The sequence below is a fragment of the Lepus europaeus genome, chromosome 19 (genome assembly GCF_033115175.1).
Source record: "Lepus europaeus isolate LE1 chromosome 19, mLepTim1.pri, whole genome shotgun sequence".
Classification (NCBI taxonomy): Eukaryota; Metazoa; Chordata; class Mammalia; order Lagomorpha; family Leporidae; genus Lepus; species Lepus europaeus.
This window is the reverse complement of record NC_084845.1, coordinates 66,459,883-66,482,137: the sequence shown is the minus strand read 5'-3', so window position 1 is coordinate 66,482,137 and position 22,255 is coordinate 66,459,883. Positions and strand designations below refer to the sequence as shown.

The 22,255-nt window shown below is 51.2% G+C and overlaps 1 protein-coding gene across 6 annotated transcripts in view; it reads right to left on the bottom strand.

Annotated features, from left to right (window-relative positions):
- Positions 1 to 19,358, bottom strand: part of GAN (gigaxonin) — a 73,804-nt gene extending 54,446 nt beyond the window's left edge. For 5 of the 6 annotated variants that reach the window (XM_062177855.1, XM_062177852.1, XM_062177853.1 and 2 more), the window contains exon 1: positions 19,180 to 19,358. In XM_062177855.1, coding sequence (XP_062033839.1) covers positions 19,180 to 19,346 — 167 coding nt within the window. In that variant the 5' untranslated portion in view covers positions 19,347 to 19,358. The remainder of the gene's footprint in view (positions 1 to 19,179) is intronic. The other variant, XM_062177857.1, reaches the window with a different exon arrangement.
- Between the last annotated feature and the right edge of the window lie 2,897 nt (positions 19,359 to 22,255).

The following is a 22,255-nucleotide window of genomic DNA, read 5'->3' as shown; positions in this document are numbered from 1 at the left end:
AACATTCAGTTATTCCAAAGTTGCTCAACTCCCATGATGCAATAACCTGTCTTTGGGCTGAGGTCCCAAAGGGGACTGGGCCCTGAGGCTGGATGTAGAAGGTTTCTGGTTTGTGAATAAGCCCAGCTGTACCCTGCCTCATCTTGCTTCACCACTCTCCACTTACCATCACCACTGCTATCCCCGGGAAAGACAGCAGACCCAATGTCATGGGAAACACAAGAACTAGGAAACGTTTCTGGGGTCAGGGTTTACTGTGCGGTGTCTTCCCAGCAACCAGCAGCATGGTAATGAGAGGGGCAGACCCACCTTCAAAGCACACGGTGCAGAAACTCCTGCAGCCACAGCCAGTCCCTCCCTGACCACCTTCCTGCCCTCGCCCACGCCACACAGGAGCAGTCACAAAAATGCCCTCCATTTGCCTCTTGACGTCACATCATCCACCCTGAAGATGAAACCCAGCCTTATATATTTAGCTCTGCTTTGAGTAATCATGTCCAATTCCATCAGTATCTGCAGGAAATATGAGAAGAGCAATTGTATACCTTTGAGCACCACAGGATTTGAGGGAAGAAAAAAATTTCTCTTAAAGAAAATTATGATTTCTGAAAAGAAAACACGGAAATTGTGAATTGCAACTTAAACAGGAGCACTCGAGGAAATCTGCACACCGACCCTCCAGGCACATCCAAGGGTCTCCAGCAGAGCTCATGGGAACTGTGTCACCAGAAAATGGGAATGGACTCCAGACGTCTCTGGCACCCAAACAGGCTTATTTCATCTTCCCATGAGCTTCTGAGTGCCCTGGTAGACTTAACACCAACAAAATCAAACGCTACAACTCGTTTCCACGAGTTTGGGTTTCAAGCCCATCATGGGGAGCCTCTGGCATAAATACTCATTATGTTCCATAAATCGCCTTTCCCCAGCCTCTTGAAAACCTCTTCCTCTCCCAGCTTCCACCATTTTAGTAAATGGTACTACTTTCCACACAGCTGCTTAAGTCTAAAACTAAAGAGTCAAACTAATGAATATAGAAGGAAAAATTGAGTCATGATATAAGCAGATGCTAAAACCAGTGAGGAAAGTTGATGAGAAATGGCATATTCACATAATCTCAAAATTTCACTCTAAGTTACTTATTAATACAAAGAGGAAGACAGTGGATTACTCTAGAGAGTACTCCTATAACCACATGGCCAAAGTGAACGTCACACGTGTGGGGACAGGATGCTATCAAACACGCACAGCCTCAGTCTCATCGGAAGAAACCCAACAAACCTGAGTCCAGAGACATTCTGTAAAGTGCTTCATGGTCACGAAACCAAGCAGACTGAGGAAGTGCCGCAGGCCGGGGTGGCCGAGAAAAGCACTGTACACCTGAGAAGCAGGTGCTATTCAGGCTTTGGCTGAGCATTTCACAGGTGTACGGGGGGGGGGGGGTGCTTGGGGAGAGACTGGCTGTGGCCGCGGGAGCTGTTTCTGACCATTCGAGGAATGAGAAGCAAGCAGCGGAGACAGGCCAGACAGCAGGGTGTAGACCTGTCTGGGGTGCGGGACAGGGAGAAAAGCCAGCTCTTGAGGACCTGCACATCATATAAAGGAATATGGACTTCACCTTGAGAGAAATGGAGCCACTGTTAGTAGGAGTTTGTCTTTCTTTTTAATGGTTTGTTTTGAAACAAGTTTAGACTTGAGTGCCTGTAGACCCTTCATCCAGCAATTAGCAAATAAACTAATGCTGGTAAAATCCTGCTACCTAAACTAGACTTCAGTCATCACAATGTCCCAGCTCGTCCTCCTCTCTAGGATCCAGGCTTGGCTTCCAGACGGCAATAGCTGGGCAGGAACTTGTAGCAGTTCTCCAGGCCTGCTTTGATGGGTTCTGGTCAATTATCCTGTACAACGTCCTTCAACTCGAGTTTGTTTTATTCCTAACACACCGAGGTTGTGCACTCTGGGCAGCACATGACCCTTCTAGGCACCGATTCAGGAAGAAGATGTCGTATTCCTTCCTGGTGCTATTCACCTTGGTTAGGGAGTGTCTGCTGGGGTTTCTCTACTGTTAAATGATTATTTTTCCCTGTGTAATCAATGAATAGTCCAGAGGAGATAATTTGAGAATAAGCAAATATCCTTTTACTACTCAAACTCTTGCCCACTAATTCTAGCATCCATTGGTGGATCTGCTTGCAGCAGTTATCACTGTGGTGTTCCAATGATGCTGTCTAGTCTGCTCCTCTGACATACAGCAACTGCAATTCTTCTGTCAGACAGACTTGTCTGCTCTCTTCCTTCGGTAACTGACTCATCCAGCCACGCGTTCGTTTACTCATTCACAGACACGTGGACGTTTACTTTATTCTGCTGATTATAATCGGACGTTATCATTTACTTTCTTGCTCAAATGGCTGCAGCTTGGGGCACTGAGAGTTCTCTCAGGTTGGCTCCTGTGTCCTTTCAAAAAGCCTGTTTTCTTCTGAGTCCCTTCTTACTTGGCTGGCACAGCGTGCTCCAGGCTTTCAGTGTATTTTTCCTGCCCTGGCACTGAGTCACCCATGTCTCCAGAGACATTAGAGTTTTCAACATTACCCTATCACATTCTAGAACCCTCCCTCTGGCAGCAGCAGTGTGGAAGATTGATGGGGGCCGAGCATGGAGGCCAACAGCTAGTAAGGGACCCTGTCACATCTCAGCACAAATGGGAGCTGGCACTCGGCAGTGGCGACAGTGAGGGCAACACAAAGCGCTCAGAGATCTGAGGTTGGCACCCAGTGGCAGCTGAGGAAGGAGGGAGGGGCTGGCATCTCGGTGACTCTCGGGGTTCTCCTGGGCAGTCTGAAGTTGGAAATCAGCCGGCGTGGTGAAAGAGAAACCCCCACCTGGGGGAAGAGTGAGCTGGGGCCGACTAGGTAGCCATCTGGCAGACTGTGGGATCCACAGGCGTGGGGTTCAGGAGAGGGGGCGAAGCTGTGCGTCTCTGGAGCGGACGAGACTGCCATGGGAGACACCCTGGGTGAGGACAGAATCCCACACCTGATCAAGGTATAAGGACAAACAAGGTGGCGCGCCAGGAACGCAGACTGTCAGAACGGATGAAGGCATCACAGAGGCCTGAGGCTGAGGCTGAGAAAATGACCCACAGCGGTAAACGTGCACGGGCACAGGTCAAGAAGGAGAAACATTTCCAAAGTGCTTCGCTTGATGTGGCAGCTATGCTTTACAATTAAAAATCAAAAAATTTGGCCGGCGCCATGGCTTAACAGGCTAATCCTCCACCTTGCGGCGCCGGCACACTGGGTTCTAGTCCCGGTTGGAGCGCCGGATTCTGTCCCGGTTGCCCCTCTTCCAGGCCCGCTCTCTGCTGTGGCCCTGGAAGGTAGTGGAGGATGGCCCAAGTGCTTGGGCCCTGCACCCCATGGGAGACCAGGAGAAGCACCTGACTCCTGGCTTCAGATCAGCGCGGTGCGCCAGCCGCAGCGGCCATTGGAGGGTGAACCAACGGCAAAAAGGAAGACCTTTCTCTCTGTCTCTCTCTCTCACTATCCACTCTGCCTGTCAAAAAAAAAAAAAAATTTAAAAAATGTTTTAAAGAATTATTTATTTATTTGAAAGGCAGAGTTATGGAGAGGCAGAGAGAGAAAGAGATCTTCTATTCGCTGGTTCACTCCCCCATTGGCTGTAAGGGCTGGAGTTGGACTGATTCGAAGCCTGGAACCAGAGGCTTCTTCCAGGTCTCCCATGTGGGTGCAGGGCCCAAGCACTTGGGCCATGTGTACTGCTTTCCCAGGCCACAGCAGAGAGCTGGATCCGAAGTGGTGGAGCAGCTGGGACTCTCACCAGCGCCGCAAGCGGCAGCACAGCACTGGCCTGTTTTACAATTTTTTAAAGGATGGTTTTAATGGAGCGATGAGACACAAGCCTAACGGCAGAGGGAACACAAAAGAGAGGAAGTAAGTCTACGTACAAGGAAACAAAGATCCTTCTTCTAAGAACCCAGGTTGCGAAGTCAAGAAAACTGCGCTCTTGGAGGGGACGCAGGGTCTCTGTCATTCACCGTCTGCACATCTGCAATGTGCACGGGCGAAAACGGACACGCTCTGTTCTGCAGAAAAGACGCCAGAAAGAAGGGAAATGCTAAAACAATGCAGGAGAAGGGTGAGGACATACAGCAGAACAACATGCTAGAAGAAAAAAAGAGAATACAGTTTTGGAGGGAGCAGGACAGGCGAGAACCAGGGAGAATCAGCCTTGATGGTCAGTCTTAGATCTGCAGAGGTCTGGCACGGAAATAATCAGAACTGCAGCTAAGCATCCCTGAAAGTGACCTTCAGAGTTAAAAGTTTTCTGTCCACACTTACAAAACTCTTCCTACAGAGAGAAGCTGACAAGTCACAGCCTGCTACCTGTTTCTGTACGGCTTTGTGCTAAAAGTGGTTTCTTTGTTTCATATTTACTTTAAAGGAAGGGTTATATATAGAGAGAAGGACAGATTGAGAGAGAGAGAGAGAGAGAGAGAGAGATGTTCCACCTGCTGGTTCACTCCCCAAATGGCTACAATGGCCTGAGCTGGGCCAGGCTTAAGCCAGGAGCCCAGAACTCCATCCGGATCTCCCAAGCACTTGGGCCATCTTCTGCTGCTTTCCCAGGTGGACTGGAAGTGAAGCAGCTGGGACTGGAACCAGTAGGGGCGGCTTATTTCACAATGCCTGCCCCCTAAAAGTGGTTCCTCTATTTATAAGGTTTTGGAAACAAAAATGAAAAAGAATATGTGACAGAGTCCACATGTGGCCTACAAAGCCTAGAACATTTCTGACCAGCCCAGAAAGTTTGCCAATCCCTGCTCTGAATAGTTTTAAGAGAAGAAAACAACATTTTATAATTGGGTCAAACACATGCAAAATAAAAATTTTTAGAAATTATTTCCAAGAGTTACAAATAATGGTGATGGAGATTAAAAAGTAACCAGACACACTGTGAAGCAGCTGCACAATAATGCAGTCCTCTAGGATAGCAGTCTGGTTTCACACAGCAAGAATGACAAACCTGTTTCTGCTTTCTGTCCTGAGAGACAGACCCACGCGGGCCTACCTTTACCCACAAAAAAGTACAGAGAAAAAAAGAACCTGAGTGGCTTTTATGAGTTTGTTTGTAGTGTCAGTATTCAGGAGAAAAAAACAAAACCTTGAAATTAAAATGTCAAACAGGACAATATAAAGAAAGTTATATGGAACAGTGACATGACGTAATAACGAATGTCTATTAAACAATGGTTACGGGCATCACACTGAGCTGTAAGCATGTGAAGACAGCGAGTGAGAAGATGGAACGTAAACACCCAGCACCATGACTATAACTGCATCAGGACAGCAGCTCACCATTCGGAACCAGAAGCCAGGGCGACACAGATGATGAACTCTCGTGTGGCTTTTTTTTTTTTTTTTTTAAATCAACACAGATTTATAGAACTTAAATCTAGTTCTTACAGTTCTCAAAGTAAAGCAGTCAATAAAATTTACCTCTTAAAAGACAAGGTTTGAAAAATGCATGTGAAACTTCTGAGATGAGTTCAGAGACAGGATCATGATGCAGCAGCTTGTGAAGCCAAAAGATTCTTCTAGAATGAAACAAGCCTGGCTCCTTGTTCTGGTCACACCCTGACCCTTTGGAAACACACATGAAAGACAGGCATTCATGCCACGACCTGTCAGCTCCAGGTCTTCTACTCTGGCCTGCCTGCTCGGGTGCTGTGTTCAGAGTCTCCTTCCACACTCCCAGACCCCATGCAAACATCATCTCTGACTGGGGCACTCTTACAAGTTTCCCTCTCTAATGCAGGTCCATGTTTCCACTCTCTCCACCCCAGTGCAGATACAGAGAGGGAAGGTTTACATCTCTTCAAAGGAAGTAGAGCTGCCAAACAAATCCAGAGGGACAGTACGAATGGAGCTGGATTATCAGGGTCTGCATTCATCCTTTCAGAGCTGTCCAAAACCAAGGCAGTAAGCTCATGTTAAGAAAACCGTCTCCCCCCACCCTGCCGCACGCCTTTTTTGAGAAGGAAATTCTGGGAGGAGGAAGATGGCAAGCCCAGCCCGAGCACACGCTGCGGTCAGCCCCTGCACGGCCCTCAGGGGCTAGCTCAGCAGGAGCTCTCCTTCAGCACCCTTCACCCCAGCTCAAAGCCACCTCTCTGCTTCTGGCATCTCCCCGTTCACAATCCACTGCTAGACACTTCGCTAAAGAACTCGGAGCTGAACATTCCTTCCGAAGTGTTGTCAGGGGAATGAGAGCTTTTCAACAAGTTCTTTAGTCATGTGGGAACAAAAGGGCTCTGACTGCTCCGAGTAAAGAATCCACTCTTTTCTTCCCCAGTTTTCCTGGCAGCAGGAACGGACTGCGCTGGAGCCGACTGTGTTACAAGCAGCAGCACAGGATGAAGCTCCTGCAGATGAGACTCGCCCCTGCCCCAGTACGCGCTGAGCTGTGCAGTAAAACGTCACCACAGGAAGTTTCATCTGATCTGGAAGAGGCAAACACTGCACCCTGAACCCTGATCCTGTGTTCCTCATCAGCACTTACCGGCTGCCGTCCCCTGTCTGTCATGTGTGCACGCGTGAGGCTCTACTTAGGGACTCAGTGCCTCTGGCCCTGGAGATGGAGGGCAATGAGCTTTCTTTCTTTCTTTTTTTTAAAGATTTATTTGAAAGTCAGAGTTACACAGAGAGAGGAGTAGCAGAGAGAGAGAGAGAGAGGTCTTCCATCCGATGGTTCACTCCCTAGTTGGCCACAATGGCTGGAGCTGCACCGATCCGAAGCCAGGAGCCAGGAGCCTCTTCCCGGTCTCCTACGTGGGCGCAGGGTCCCAAAGACTTGGACCATCTTCTACTGCTTTCCCAGGCCATAGCAGAGAGCTGGATTGGAAGTGGAGCAGCTGGGTCTTGAATCAGCGCCCATATGAGATGCCAGCGCTTCAGGCCAAGGAGTTAACCCGCTGAGCCACAGCGCCAGCCCCTACGATGGGCTTTCAAAGCACCCAGACTGCCTGTCTGCTTTGTTCTCCCATGAAGTCAGACACTGATGCACCTGCATCCAGGCTAGTGATTATTTGGCACACTTGGAAAAATGTTAGAGAAAGGCATGATTGAACCAGGTCTTGAAGGATGAATGGGAATTTGTGCGCCAGAAAAGCAGAGGTCAAGAAAGGCAGAGAGACAAGAAACACTGCAAAAAGATGATCACAAACGCATTACAGGAGACACACTCTGCAGAGCTGTCAAGTGGAAGAGCATAATTAAGATGTTTATATAGCAATGCTATCTCAGATCCAGGAAATCTAAGACAAAATTAAGTAGCCAGGCTCAAAACCTGCTTTCTCTTCTCTTTTTTTCATCCTCGGATCCCACGTTCAGTTAGAAACCAGTTGATTTCTTCTCTAATCCCTGGTTGTCACCCTGGTGGACTACCTTCAGTCAGTGCAGCCCTCTAGTCTCATCCCTTCCTCCTCCTACAGACAACAACTCACCTGGTAGAGTTCCATGCTATCACTGGCATTATTCTGTATCAGTATCAATTAGTGGCTGAATACACATCTAAGCCAATTCACCCTTTACTCCACAGCATGGCTCTCTTTCCTTCCCAGCCACCCACACTCCTTACACTTCCACGTGGAGCCCCCAGTCCAGCCCAATCAGTTGACTTCACTGAGCACAAATCTGGTGTTTCTGCATTTACACCTGTATTCTCCCCGAGGGAACCCCGACTTCTCCCTCTGCACACATACAAACCCTCCAAGGCCTTGCTCCAACACCGTTTCATTCACAGGTGATTACCCAAGAAGTTCTTGTCCTCAAAACTCCTATAGATAGGAGGAGCATATCATTAAAACAGTTGTTGGAGGCCACACTGCAGTGTAGTAGATAAAGCCACTGACTGTGATGCTCACATCCCAAGTGGTGCCAGTTTGTGTCCCAGTTGCTTCATTTCCGATACTGCTCCTGGTAATGGCCTGGGAAAGCAACATAAGATGTCCCAAGTGCTTGGGCCCCTGCATCCACATGGGGGACCCAGATGAACATACTGGCTTTAGCCTGGCTCAGCCCTGGCCATTTACAGAAATTTGGGGATTGAACCAGCAGATCGAAGACCTCTCCTTCTCTCTTTTTCTCTCTCTCCAATTCTGACTTTCAAAGAAATAAATCTGTTTTTTTAAAATAGGTTTTGTTCACGTTAAAAAACTAAGACAGTCATTAAGATGCTTCCTATGTCAGAGTGCCTGGCTTCAAGTCCCAGTGCCGACTCCTGAATCTAACTTCTTGCTAATAAGCATCCTAAGAGGCAACAAGTACTTGAGACCCTACCACCCACCTGGGAGAGACACACTGAGCTCTCGGCTCAGTTCCTGGTTTCATGTTGGTCCAGCCTTGTAAACCAGAGGATGGGAGCACTGTCCCTCAAATAAATAAATCAATAAACAAACCAAAAAAAAAAAACTTACATTTTTTTTAAAAAGATGCATTTATTTATTTGAAAGCTGGAGTTACACACAGAGAGAAGGAGAGGCAGAGAGAGAGAGGTCTTCCATCAGCTGGTTCACTCCCCTGTTGGCTGCAACAGCTGGAATTGTGCCAATTAGAAGCCAGGAGCTTCCTCCAGGTCTCCCACGTGGGTGCAGGGGCCCAAGCACTTGGGCCATCTTCTACTGCTTTTCCAGGCCACAGCAGAGAGCTGGATCAGAAGTGGAGCAGTCGGGACTCAAACCAGTGCCCATACAGGATGCCAGCACTGCAGGTGGCAGCTTTACCCACTACACCACAGCACCGGCCCCAAAACCTACATTTTCACAACTAAGCTATCAAATCTGAGAGTAGATTCTATTCTTTGAAAACTTTTCCCAAACTGCCCTTAATTTAATGCCCCCAGGAAGTGATGAGGAGCACTGTTTACCAGAGGTAGCGAGGAAGAAGCAGTGAGCCCGGGAGCCACACACACCTCTCCTTTTCCTCATGAGCAAGTCCTAGTGCCGAACATCTCTAATGTCGCCACTTCACTCCCACTCCACTGCCAAATCCTAGACCAGGGCATCCATTTCCTATCTGAAAAGTTACAGCAGGTTCATAAATGGCCCCAGCTGCCACTCCTGACTTTCATAACTTACTTTCAATGCCGCAGACAGAGTGAACTTAAAGAAAATACACAGGGACGAGAGTCTGGTGCAGTGTTAAGCCGCTGCTTGGGAGGCCGACATGCTATTAGTGCCTGGGTTTGAGTGCTAGCTCAGCTTCTGACTCCAGCTCCCTGCTAATGCACATCTTGGGATGCTGGAGATGGCTCAAGTACTTGGGTTTCTGTCACCCACATGGGAAACCCAGAATGAGTTCTGGGCTCCTGGGTTTGGCCTGGCTCAGCCCTGGCTGTTGTGGGTCTTTTGGGAACAAACCAGCAGATGGAAGATCTCTCTCCATCTGTCTCTTTGTCTCTCTGCCTTTCAAATAAATAATAAATACAATAAAAGAATTTTCAGATGTACAAATAAGACTAACTTTGTATATATCATTTTTAAACCCACTGATGCCTAGGCATAATCCTTAAAAGTAAATCTAAACTCTAGCATAGACTAAACTATGTCATAAAATCAGTTGGTGGAGCCTTTACCAACCCACAATAGAGTTAGCAACTTGGGGGGGGGGGTGTCATGGCAGGGCGGTTAATCCTATTTGGAAGCAGCACAAAGCCAGCTTGAATGCAGAACCAGGGCCCGTCCCAGCCCTCTGGCTGCTTGGATACCATTCTGCCTGTGGCTCGGCTCCCCCGGCACACTGCCTTTCTGTTCCCCAGCACCTCTGCTCCCCGTGCCCCCACCAACTTTTCTCTGGCCCCAGCTGCCTGCTCCTTCAGAACTCAGATTAAGCAAGGTGCTCTCCTCACTCCAAACACAGCAGCGACCACTCCCGCCAGTCACTCCCCAGCACACACACCTCTCTGTGATTAGAATGCTCCTTCGCTGCCTGCCTCCTCCACTACACTCCACGGATGCTGGGACCCTGACTGTCTAGCTCACGGCAGTGGCATAAACACGCAAGAACAGAAGAGCGAATGAATGAGCGATATCGGAGGACCTCAGCCAAGAATCTATGTTCTCTTCTTAAGGAAAGCTGTTTCTTCAAGTGTGATTACTGGGGCTGCTAACAGAGTAACGAATGGCCAAACAAGTCCACTAAATAAACTTCTGGAGTTGACTTTCCCAAGCGTCCAGTCCAACACATAAAGTATTTCTAGTCTTTCCCCATCCCTGACATAACACCAGGATAGAGAGAGTTGGAAAAAAAAGTAAATACCAAAAATACAGTAAAACTCTTTAGCTTTATGTTCATCTCCTTCACCAGCCCCAGAGAGAATAAAATCAATGAACTGACGTAGGTCTCCACACCCAGGCTCAGCCTGGGTACGGTTTCTGGGGAGCACCAGTACGGTTTGAGGAGCACTCAAATAGCACACAACACTCAAGCATGAAGCGCCTCGTGGACAGACCACCCTGAAAACGACTGAACGTGGGCCCTGGGGGCAGCGGCCTCCTTGTGGTGCACCACCACCTCCCTAGCAGTGGAGACCACTCTATTTACCTCCCGTGTGTTTGCTGAGTGAATGACCAAACCCCCAAGCAACCCCCAAACAGTCAACACAAACTAAAATAAGGTCCCTGTATTGTGACCTGCATCTGTGACGCAGTAATACGCAGTCCACTTCAATAACTTTCCATCATGCTGGCTCCTGAACTGTACCTTATTACTGGTGAACAGCGGGCCCAGGCACGAGTTACGGCAGCAGTGACACTTCCAAAGAATGTCCCAACGGCCGTGACAGCTGTGGAGCGTTTCCTAAGCCCCTTTCCTATCAGTGCCAAAGAGGAGTGTAAATAAAGGAAACACAGCAACCACTCTGCTCTGACAAAATGCGAATGTGACTCCCTCCCCAGCAGCGACAGGGTTAACTCCCAGGCAGCGGAAGAAGTTGGCTCTGCTCACACAAGACACAGCTGTCAAGGAGGCCAGGCAGGAAACAGAACCAGCAGCCCCAACCCCAGATAGAAGTCTCAAACCGGCCCTCGCTCAGGAAGAGCAGCTGGAAGTCTGTGGGAAACTGTTCCCTCTTCTTCTTTTTCTTTTTTTAAAGGTTTATTTGTTTTTACTGGAAAGGGAGAGTTACAGAGAGGCAGAGGCAGAGACGGAGAAAGGTCTTCCTTCTACTGGTTCACTCCCCAGTGGCCACAACAGCCAGCGCTGCACCGATCTGAAGTGAGGAGCCAGGAGCTTCTTCCAGGTCTCCCACATGGGTGCAAGGGTTGAAGTACTTGGTCCATCTTCTACTGCTTTTTCCAGGCCATAATAGAGAGCTGGATTGAAAGTGGAGCAGCCAGGACCTCAGCCAGCGCCCATATGGGATACCCGCACTGCAGGCGGTGGCTTTACTCGCTACGTCATGGCGCCGGCCCCTCTTCTAGGGAAGACACATGAGACGGTGGGTCAGGGCTGGTGCTGTAGCACAGTGGGTACTGGCTCCTGGCTTTAGATCGACTTAGCTCTGACCATTGCAGCCAACTGGGGAGTGAACTAGCAGATGGAAGACCTCTCTCTCTGTCTCTGCCTTTCTCTGTAACTCTTTCAAATAAATAAAATAAATCTTAGAGAGAGAGGGAGAGAGGGAGAGAGGGAGAGAGGGAGAGAGGGAGGGAGGGAGGGAAGGAGGGAGGGAGGGAGGGTCGGTCCTGCTGGCCCCCACCTGCACCCTGAAGCCCAAGGTGGGCTCAGGCACAGGGAGGAGAATTGAACAGTGATGATGTGGATCTTTCTTTCTAAAGGAAAATAGAGCCTGGCACACTATTTTGTTAGATAAAATGGAGGTAGCCTTCAAGGAGTAAACTTTCTTCCTAAGGTTTCCCATAGCTCCAGAAAATCCCACCGTCCACATCTCGCAGCTTTATTCTGGAGAACACTCCTTACTCGTTAGAGAAGATCCACATCAACCCCACAGCCCTCATGTGTGGCTTCAGCCTGAAGTTTCCTCCAACTCAGGGACTGATCAATACAAGCAACCTAAGTGATAAAAGTCTGCAGATTTTTGAACTCAGTAATACTCGGCCATTTTTCAGAGGCATGGGCAGCTTATTACTGACAAATGCTAACTTGGCTGTAAAACTATGATTCAAAGTGTTATCTATCCATATTACCATGTTACCATAAAAGTCATTAGCACCAATGGTCTTTTTTCTTTTTCTTTTTTTTTGACAGGCAGAGTGGACAGTGAGAGAGAGAGAGAGACAGAAAGAAAGCTCTTCCTTTTGCTGTTGGTTCACCCTCCAATGGCCGCCGCGGCCGACGTGCTGCGACCGGTGCATCACGCTGATCCAAAGCCAGGAGCCAGGTGCTTCTCCTGGTCTCCCATGTGGGTGCAGGGCCCAAGGACTTGGGCCATCCTCCACTGCACTCCCAGGCCATAGCAGAGAGCTGGCCTGGAAGAGGGGCAACCGGAACAGAATCCGGTGCCCCGACCGGGACTAGAACCCGGTGTGCCGGCGCCGCAAGGCAGAGGATTAGCCTATTGAGCCGCGGCGCCAGCAGCACCAATGGTCTTTAAAATTGTTTTTAAAAGATAAAAATATAGGGGCCAGTGCTGTGGCGCAGTGGGTAAAGCCACCACCTGCAGTGCCGGCATTCCATGAGAGCTAGTTCCAGTCCTGGCTGCTCTACTTCTGATCCAGTTCTCTGCTATGGCCTGGGAAAGCAGAATATGGCCCAAGTCCTCGGGCCCCAGAACCCACATGGGAGACCTGGAAGAAGCTCCTGGCTCCTGGCTTTGGATCAGTGCAGCTACAACTGTTGGGGCCAGTCTATATTCCATTATTCAACAGTTGGATTCATCTTCAAAGATTTATTTATTTGAGAGGCAGAGTTATATAGAGACAGAAAGGAAGAGACAGAAAGAAAGATCTTCCACCTGCTGCTTCACTCCCCAAAGGGCCACAGTGACCAGAGCTGAGCCGATCCAAAGCCAGGAGCCAGGAGATTCTTTCAGGTCTCCCACCTGGGTGCAGGAGTCCAAGTACTTTGGCCATCCTCTGCTGCTTTTCTAGGCACATTAGCAGGGGCTGGATAGAGCAGCCGGGACTCAAATGCCCATATGGGAATCCAGTGCCACAGGCAGATTTACTCGCTACGCCACAGCACTGGCCCCAACAGTAGGATTTTTGAAATCAGTCCTCTCCTCTTCCATTTATGATATAAACTGCTTCTCAAAGCTTTACTGCTTAAGTGCTATGCCTGTTTTATCTAACAAAATAGTCTGCCAAGATCTTATTTTCCTTAAGTATTTCATTCTTAAAAATATCTTTGAACAGACAAAAAAATTCCTCCACCAAAAACAGTCAATGACAAAGTGCTATACATTCATGTTTCACATTATTCCCGTGATACCTCTGTGACAGGGCAGGGCACTCATCAGTTACTCCCACAGAGAGGGAGCAGGTGTTTGGTTTAATAACTAAGATGTTGCTTGGGATGCCCACGTCCCATATTAGAGTGTCTGGGTTCAAGTATTGGCTCTGCCTCTAATCCCAGTTTCCTGCCAATGCACACCCTGGGAGGCAGCAGGTGATGGTCCAAGTACTTGGGTCCCTGCCCCCAGGTGGGAGACACGGATGGAGTTCCTGGCTCTTGGTTTTGGCCCAGCCAAGACCTGGCTCTTGCAGGCAACTGGGGGAACGAACCAGCAGATGGAAGATATCTTTTTCTGTGCCTCACTCTGTCCTCTCTCTGCCTTTCAAAAACAAAAAATACATTTAAAAGATTATTCCCACAAAGAAATGGAGGCCGAAACCTGAGAGCATCCTTTTACGGCTGAGGCACTCTTTGGCAGCAAGAACTATCAAAGATGATTTAACTCTGCTCTTCCGAGCACAGGGCTCAGACAGCTCCGGCTGAGTGGCGAGACTTTCGGAGGGACACCGGCTTTCCCCTGCCATAGAGCCAGTGCTGTCACCTTCACCAAGCCTTTGATTTCCTCCCTCTTTGGGCTCACTGAGGCTCAGGAGCCAGAGAACCCATGGGAAGCACTCACATTCAAGGCTGCAACCACAGCCTGCAACCTGTCACACCCCACACCTCCGCATCTCCACCCTTAACCCAGAATTCCAACTTACAAATTATTCATTTCTATTACAGCCCTGGTTCACAAAATGATAGCCTTGCATCCTTCGGAAGGCTGATGCGGCTCCTCAAGGACGCACTGCACAGTGCCCATCACCAAACGACTCCTTATTTGTCCTAATTATGTTTTCTTTATGGATCATAAAGAGATTTTAAGTCCCACTTTGATATCATGAGAAGAACTGATTAACACTTAAACAACGGATAAAAGTGGCTTTGTAACCTGGATGCTAAGTCTATACCACCCAAATCTAAATCCCAAGGAATGAAGAGTTTTGGTGTGCAAAAGCGGTTTACTTGGATCTCTAACTTTTATAATAAAAAGTACCTCACAAACAACGGAGGGGACTTACGGGAGAAAATACAAAGTGTGAGAAGAGGCGGACATCAGAGTGGAGACGAGCAGTACTGACAGAACCGGGCTGTACTGCTCATCTTCACTGCTGCTCACAATGACCACGGGAAGCGCAGCGATGCATCTGAGCTCTCGGCACCTGTTTATGCTAGGGGTGCTGGCCTAACGAGGAACTTATTGATTGGTTTCGTCATTTGAAACCTTCCAAAAACCTCCTTCGTGTAGAGGACTCACTGCTACGAACACGGTGACCACAGTCTTGTATAAACGCAGACACCTTTCAACTGAAATGAGTAATCTGTGTTGAAAGCAACAGCATACAAATGAACATCCTTTATTATTTTGGAAAAACTCACCTAAGAATGAGGTTTAATCAACCAAGACTGAAAATACAAAAAGAAAGAAAAAGAAAAACAGTTTTAAATTTTAAGTGATATTAAGCTGTAAGACGTTCAGGGCAGATCCCATCTTTTATGCAGTTGTTAGGGATGCCTTATTGTGGGAAGATAAAAACAAACAAGGCCTAGATCCATTAAAAGATACTCGGGCCCAACTTTTTCCCATCACCACAGAGTCCAACCAGAGACAGGGACAGTCCATTTGATTTTAAGAACACTGGGGATTCAGTAAGAGACTCAGCCTGGAGTTTCTAACTGAACCCGTGACCACTAAGACACTTAGGCTAATCCACGCCGCAAAATCTCACGACAGTCACTCAGGAACTGCTACAGACAAGCGAGACAATAAACTCCAAGCACAAGGGAGAGGAAAAGATTCTGAAACGATCAGAAAGTCCGCAGAAATCCTACTGAGCTCGTCTCTGGAAGGCGAGTCCCCGCTGACAGCCCTTGTCAGCAGGGAGAGCATGGAGGTGGCTGCCGCAGCGCACGATTCCAGCCATGACAAGGAAGCAAAGTCTGGTAGAAGGTCGTTCAGTCGTCCACGTACATCAGCCACGAGAACGGACGCAGGGAGTAACGGTTTGGGCTGTACACAGCAGACACCACCAAGGATTCCAGTGCTCATGCCACGTCACACTACGGTGCAGATTTCAGATAAGCAATTGAAAGACAATGGCGATTCCACATTATTCCGAAGGCTGCACCTCCCACAGAGACCACGCCAGACTCCTCACGCACTTTCCTCAGCATCACCCACAAGTCAAATTTTAGACTGAAATGGCAAAACCAGATCATCAATAAGGAAGCCTTGGAACACACCCAGATGAACAGCATTAAAAGTGCTTGTTACAACACAACTCCAGGAGGCAGGTTTTATACAGCCGAATGCCTGTGAGAGTCCTGTGTGGCTGGGGAAGGAAGCTGTGCACCAGTGCACAGCAAACTTCCACTGCCACAATGAAGCTGTAAGGCAGACCCCACGGAGCACAGAGCTATGCAGTTGATGCTCAACGGGGACTTGCTGCTCATGCAGCCCAGTCAAGCTCGCTGCTCAGGTAAGGAAAGCAGGTTCCAGAAAAGTCGCTCAGATGATCTAGGCTGGGTTTGAGGACCAACGTCTAACTACTCTCACTCGATCAGCTTTCTCTAAAAACATTTTCTTAAGCCATTGACATTGTTAGCTGACTCGTCCAAGGATGGAAAAACCCTGGGACTCCTTCCTTCCGCCACCCTCCAGGACTGAAAGCCAAACAAGCTAACTTTGTAGCAGGTCCCTGGAAAAGTCCAGATTCTCAAAGGTGAACAGAGGACCCAGAACCACTAAAATGTCTCTGCAAAAGCACAGTGTTTCGTCTCCAAATCATCTCCACATACGACCCTAGGAGTCACAGCTCACCCGAGAAAGGGGTCTGAACCCATCAAATCAATGGGGCGGTGCCAGAAGCAGAAGAGCCTTGGCAAAGCAAACTCTGCAACATTCAAAAGGGAGAGCTCCGATGAGCCTCAGGAAGCTTGGTCCCAGAAGCTCTTGGGTGCTGAGAACAACCCTGGGTGGATCACTGCAGGGTCTATGGATCCAGGATCACTGCTTTTAAAGGTCATCTGCTATGTTTAGATTCAGTTTTCCCAACAAGCTGGAGGGAAAATGTCACCTGTGGACCAGGATACAGAAAATCCAGGAACGCGGAGCTGAGTGATGGGCTAAGGGGGACTCTGCCCGCCTTCCTGGAACAGCTGGACCCCACGGCTGCATGACAAAGACTCTGCACAGCCCAGAAATCTCAGGCCTCGTTCAGCTTCTCATGAGGATTTTGCTACTAGTAGAGTTTTCTGGTTTCTGCCTTTTATAATTAAAGTATTTCTAATGATGATATGGCTGCTAAGACCATCAGGAGAACAGCAAATGCTGGACTGAAGATGGAGCACAGGAAAAGATCAAAGCAGTAAGTTCGGTTAAAAGACATTTGTATAGTCAGTAGAAAGCAGGCCAAATGAGCTGCTTCAATTCCTAGTGTGACAAACCTTTCTGAAGCTGACAGGAGGCAACTTATAACATGGTTTCTAAACAATACAATTGAGACCATTTAGCACTCAGGCTAAGGAAAGACTATAAACTAAACTCAGATTTTTAACAAACTTCATAGATCACCAAACTTCTGAATATCCAATTTATGTATTAATGATGTCACTGACTAAATGGGTAAGCTTCAAAGGGAAAGATAAAAAACATAACTTCTAGAACATACAAATTCATATTGTTTCAATAAATTCTCTAAAGTGTCATTCAGACAAAACAGATATGTTATAAAAGCCCAACATGCTTGCTGTTTACATTACTAAACTGTTTGTAGCTAAGTAGTAATACGGGCTATTCAAGTTATTTTGAAATAAATTTATCATTTAAAAGAAGCACAATAACATTCTAACACTTCAATAGCAAAAGAAACTTAAGGCAATTAATCTGTCATTGAAGAATCACATACTGACTGACTCATGCTTCCCCGTAAGACATCAAAAGTATGTGCCCAAACAATGGCACAAGGTGGTTGAAAATGAAAATCAAAATGAGTCAGTGTGTGAAAGTGCTGCATAAGCATTTGAATTATAACATACTGTAAGCCAGCGAAAGAACAGTTAAATCCAAGCGACAGGGAACTTGGCATGGACAAGGAGACTAGGCACCCGTGGATGCTTGGAGCCTAATCCCAGTTCACCCATGAGTAACTGTAACCTCACAGCCCAGTCACTAACACCGCCAAGCCCCATGTGCTCAGAAAGCCACAGAATCGGGCTGCATGGATCTTTCTAACTCAGCGGTAGTATCACCTTGTAGACCTGTGTGCGGAGCACCACAGATTAAACAAGATGGAGACATGTTTCGTTCACCGTTTGGCAGGCTCGTGAGCTGAAGCCAGTCCCAGGCCGTCTCCCAACAACGCACACACAGCTAATGTGAGTACGAGCTGGAAATGGAAGCAGGTGGCCCCGGGAGTGCAGTGCCCAGGGGACGTCTACCTGGGCAATGGCGTGGAGCCAACCCCCTAGTGGTGGGCATGTGGTCACTCATTCAGCGCAAGTACTAGCCCACAGGCACTGCTCTTCCTGGGAGTGACCAGCGCAAGGAACAGAAGGAAAAATCCCTGGCCTCGCGGAGCTCACACTGTGGTTGGCAAAGATCAACAAACTCCGTGAGTCAACCTTAGGGCGCATGAGAGTGGTGAGCGCTGCGCAGCGAACCGGACAGAGGGCGCGGGCGCGGGGGTCCGCTCTGCACTTTTTACTCGGGGAAGCCAACCAGAGCCACTTGGAGACCACGCCAAGCCTGCACCCCAAGCGGCTTTCCAGAGAATGCTTTGTCCAGCGGAAGGCTCTGGCCTTCTCCTTGCGAACGACTGCTCTGATAAGTGACAGACGCACGGGCAAATTCCATTCCAACAGAGACTTCCCCGCGCCCCTTAAACCCACCGGGCTGGAATTCCTCTGTATCTACGAAGCAGGGCCGGGAGAAGCCACAAGTTCCGAGTACTGGAAGTGAGGTTAGAACGCGGGCTGTGTGCTCAGCCCTGCCGGACAAGGCACTAAGAGCACGGCACGCATCGTCTGCCTTTCCCGATCCGTCCATTCCGAAGCCATTCTCTGCCATTAGTCTATATTTAACCAGCTTACGGGGCAGTTTCTCCAGCGTTTCGCTCCCCCCACCCCACCCCGCCCCACTCTCACGAAAAAGAGCAACCCAGTCTGCAAGAACGTTGCTACAAGGTAGCAGCCTCCTCCGAGATCGGCTACACTCGCGTCCGCGCGGGCTTGGCAACCTTTTAATTAACCCGGTTAGTCGAGCTGTCAAGTCGCGTTAAGCCTCGCGTCTCGCAAGTTTTTAAGAACGCGCGTTGAGCCGCCAGACCCTCCCGGCGCGCCGTGCCCGTGCCCGGGGGTCCAGGACCCCGGACGGCTCCCTCCGGGGCGGGGAAGTCGCGGGGGCCCGGGGCGCGCTGCCCGTCCCCGGGGGACCACCCAGCCCCGGCGGCTCCTCCGCCGGGAGGGCGCGCCCGGCCCAGCCCACCGCGGCCCGCAAACTTCAGCCGGGACCGCCGGCCCGCCGGGCCTTCTCGGGCGCGGCCCCGCCCGGCTGGCGAGCGCCGGTGCCCGGGCCGGGCGGCGTCGGGGGGCCCGCGGGACCGGTAGGCCCGGGGCCGGCCCGGCGGGCGCGGGGCCCCCGCCTCACCTGATGTAGGGGCTGGCGGCCGCCAGGATGTTCTTCTGCACCGGGATCTCCTCCCCGTCGAGGACCAGGTGCGCGTCGCAGAAGCGGGACTCCTCGCGGAAAGAGCTGAGCGCTCGCAGCAGGCGCGCGGCGTGCTGCGGGTCAGACACGGCGCTGCCCTCGGCCATCGCGGCGCCCGTTTCCCCGCCGGACGGACGCCGCCCGACCCGCCCCGACCCCTCGAGCTGCCCGCGCCCGGCGCGCGTCCCGTCCGCTCACCCGGCGCGCGCGCGCGCCCGCCCGGCCCCGGCTCTCGGCGCTCCGAGCACCAGCGGGAGCCCCCGGAACGCGCCTGCGCCATCCGCGGCGCGCGGAGCCGGCGCCTTTAAGGAGCCGCGGCGTGGCGTCATCTCTCCGCGACGCCCCCGCGCCGTCGCTCCCCTCCCATCGCCCCCCGTCGCCGGAGGCGGCCAATCAGAAGCCTCCGTTCCCCGCCCCCGCGGGCGGTGGGGGCTGGTGCGGCGCGGCGGCGACGGGGCGGCGCGAGCCAGGATGGCGGTGGCGGTGTGGCAGGGTGTTTGAGTCCGGGTCTCGGCCGTGGTAAGGCCCGCGGACACCGGCTGCAGCTCTTGTTACACCGAGTGGCACCCGTAGCTGCAGCTTTCGTTATTTAGGAGAGAAAAGGGGCTTCCCGGGGGAGAACGGAGCCCCGGAAAAGATGGCTGAGGTCGCCGGCTGCGGAGCCCTTGCGTTTCGCTGCCCTTCCCCTCCCGCTCGGCTCGGCGGTGGTCCCGTGGGCGCTGGGAGCCGCGGGCGGCGTGTAAGCAGGGGGTTTCTGGGAGGAGGCCAGCTGGGGTGTGCGCGCTGTGTCCACACGGCGCGGTGCCCGGGAGAAGGGCCGCCGTGGAAGGCAGGTGCAGCGGGGAATGCGCGAGTCGGGGGCACTCGGGGAACGCCGGGGGGTCGGGGGCCCGAGGTCCGGATGCGCTCGGCCGAGCTGAAGGCAGTGACCGGAAGTGGCCGTGAGTCAGCTCGTGCCCGCCGAGCAAGGTGTCCTGCATCCACGGAGCCTCCTCCACCCCGCGGTGAGGCCCCAGGGAGGTCTGGGGTCTTCACCCCGCGCCAGCCCAAGCTGGGGAGTCTCCGACGGGCACCGGGCGCGGCCGCTTTCACGGCGGGAGCTGCGACTTGGGGCAGAGCCGGACGCCCCCGGTTCTTCCTCGTAGGCAGCTCGGGGTTGATGGATGCGAAGATCACAGTGTGTAGGGTTTGCTTCAAGGGGAAGTGGCGGTCGGAAGTGACCGGCTGTTGAGGCCGGGAGATGAGCGCGTGGAGGTTGGTGGTTCTGTTCTCGGTACTGTGTATGTTGAAAAACATAATAAAAAACAAAGCGCAAGGCAAGCACCCAGAGCCTGTCTGCTCCAGGATTCCGGCCCAGCGGCCCCGGGAGCCGTTGGCGCGCCTTTCTCCACGGAGCTGCTGTACTTTGAACGCTGCTCGGGCCGGAAACTCGCTGCGATGACTTTATCCAGGCCCCCTCCCAGCTTGTATGTTCTTTGTCTCTGGGCACCACTCGCCGGCGCCAAGCCCAGTGCTGGGCACACAGTGGTGCTCACTGAATGTCAGATGGAGGGAACTGTGACTAGAGGCGCTTAATAAAATTTTTCTGAATCAATTATACACATTATTTGTGGGGTTTTTTCTTCAAGTGGATTGTCATTGGAGTCAAAAACGAGATATGGCAGGAAAAGTTCACTGCAAAATGTAGCTACTTGAAAATATGACTGTGGGGGCTGGCGCTGTGGTGCAGCGGGTTAACGCCCTGGCCTGAAGCGCCGGCATCCCATATGGGCGCCATTTCTAGTCCCGGCTGCTCCACTTCCGATCCGGCTCTCTGCTATGGCCTGGGAAAGCAGTAGAAGACGGCCCAAGTCTTCGGGCCCCTGCACCCACGTGGGAGACCCAGAAGAAGCTCCTGGCTCCTGGCTTTGGATCGGCGCAGCTCCGGCCCTTGCGGGCATTTGGGGAGTGAACCATCAGATGGAAGACACCTCTCTTTCTCTTTCTCCCTCCCTCCCTCCCTCCCTCTCTCCTGCACCTCTCTGTGTAACTCTTGACTCTCAGGTAAAAAAAAAAATCTTTAAAGAAAGAAAGGACTGGCGCGGGCGCTGCGGCTCAATAGGCTAATCCTCTGCCTGTGGCGCCGGCACACCGGGTTCTAGTCCCAGTTGGGGCGCTGGATTCTGTCCTGGTTGCCCCTCTTCCAGTCCAGCTCTCTGCTGTGGCCCGAGAGTGCAGTGGAGGATGGCCCAAGTGCTTGGGCCCTGCGCCCGCATGGGAGACCAGGAGGAAGCACCTGGTTCCTGGCTTCGGCGGCAGCCATTGGAGGGTGAACCAACGGCAAAGGAAGACCTTTCTCTCTCTCACTAACTGCCTGTCCAAAAGAAAAAAAGAAAAAATAAATGCTGACTGTGGAGTGCTACGTCTTCCACCAGGGTCAGACGGCCGTCCTGGAGTGGGAGGGCGGCCTTAGCTGAAGTAACTGGAGGAGGGTGGGATTAGTCAGCCTCCTCCGGGCACACATGGACCTGCGGTTATTGACAGAAGGAAACAACAGGAGGACCGGGCCGGAGGCTCCTGGACAGACCCATGTCAGCCAGGAGGAGTTGCTGGCCTGAGGGGGCCTGAGGGCAGGACACCTGTACCGTTCTGCCACCCCTGCAGTTTGCATGGCTTGCGTCCTCCATCCGCGTGGTGAACTCACTCATCCTGCTGTAGCTCAGCCTTGACACCCACAGTCAGCTCCCCTGAGCTGTGTCCGTGCCTGTGTGCTGCACCTGCCATGCCACACCATCATTTGTTGGTTAAAAGTCTTCCCCTGCTGGACTAAGCTCCTCCATCCTCTCGTGCCCCCAGTGACTGGTGCTTGATGGGAGAACCCTGAATGCGTCACATAATGAGCGAGGGGTGGTAATCAGGTACATGGACAAAGCACAATGGGATCTGGGGTGTCAGACCATAGGGGTGAGGTGGTTATGGGGAGCTGATGGCTCTGTGGGGTAAGAGTCCAGTGGTACCGGATCTGACAGTTCTTCAA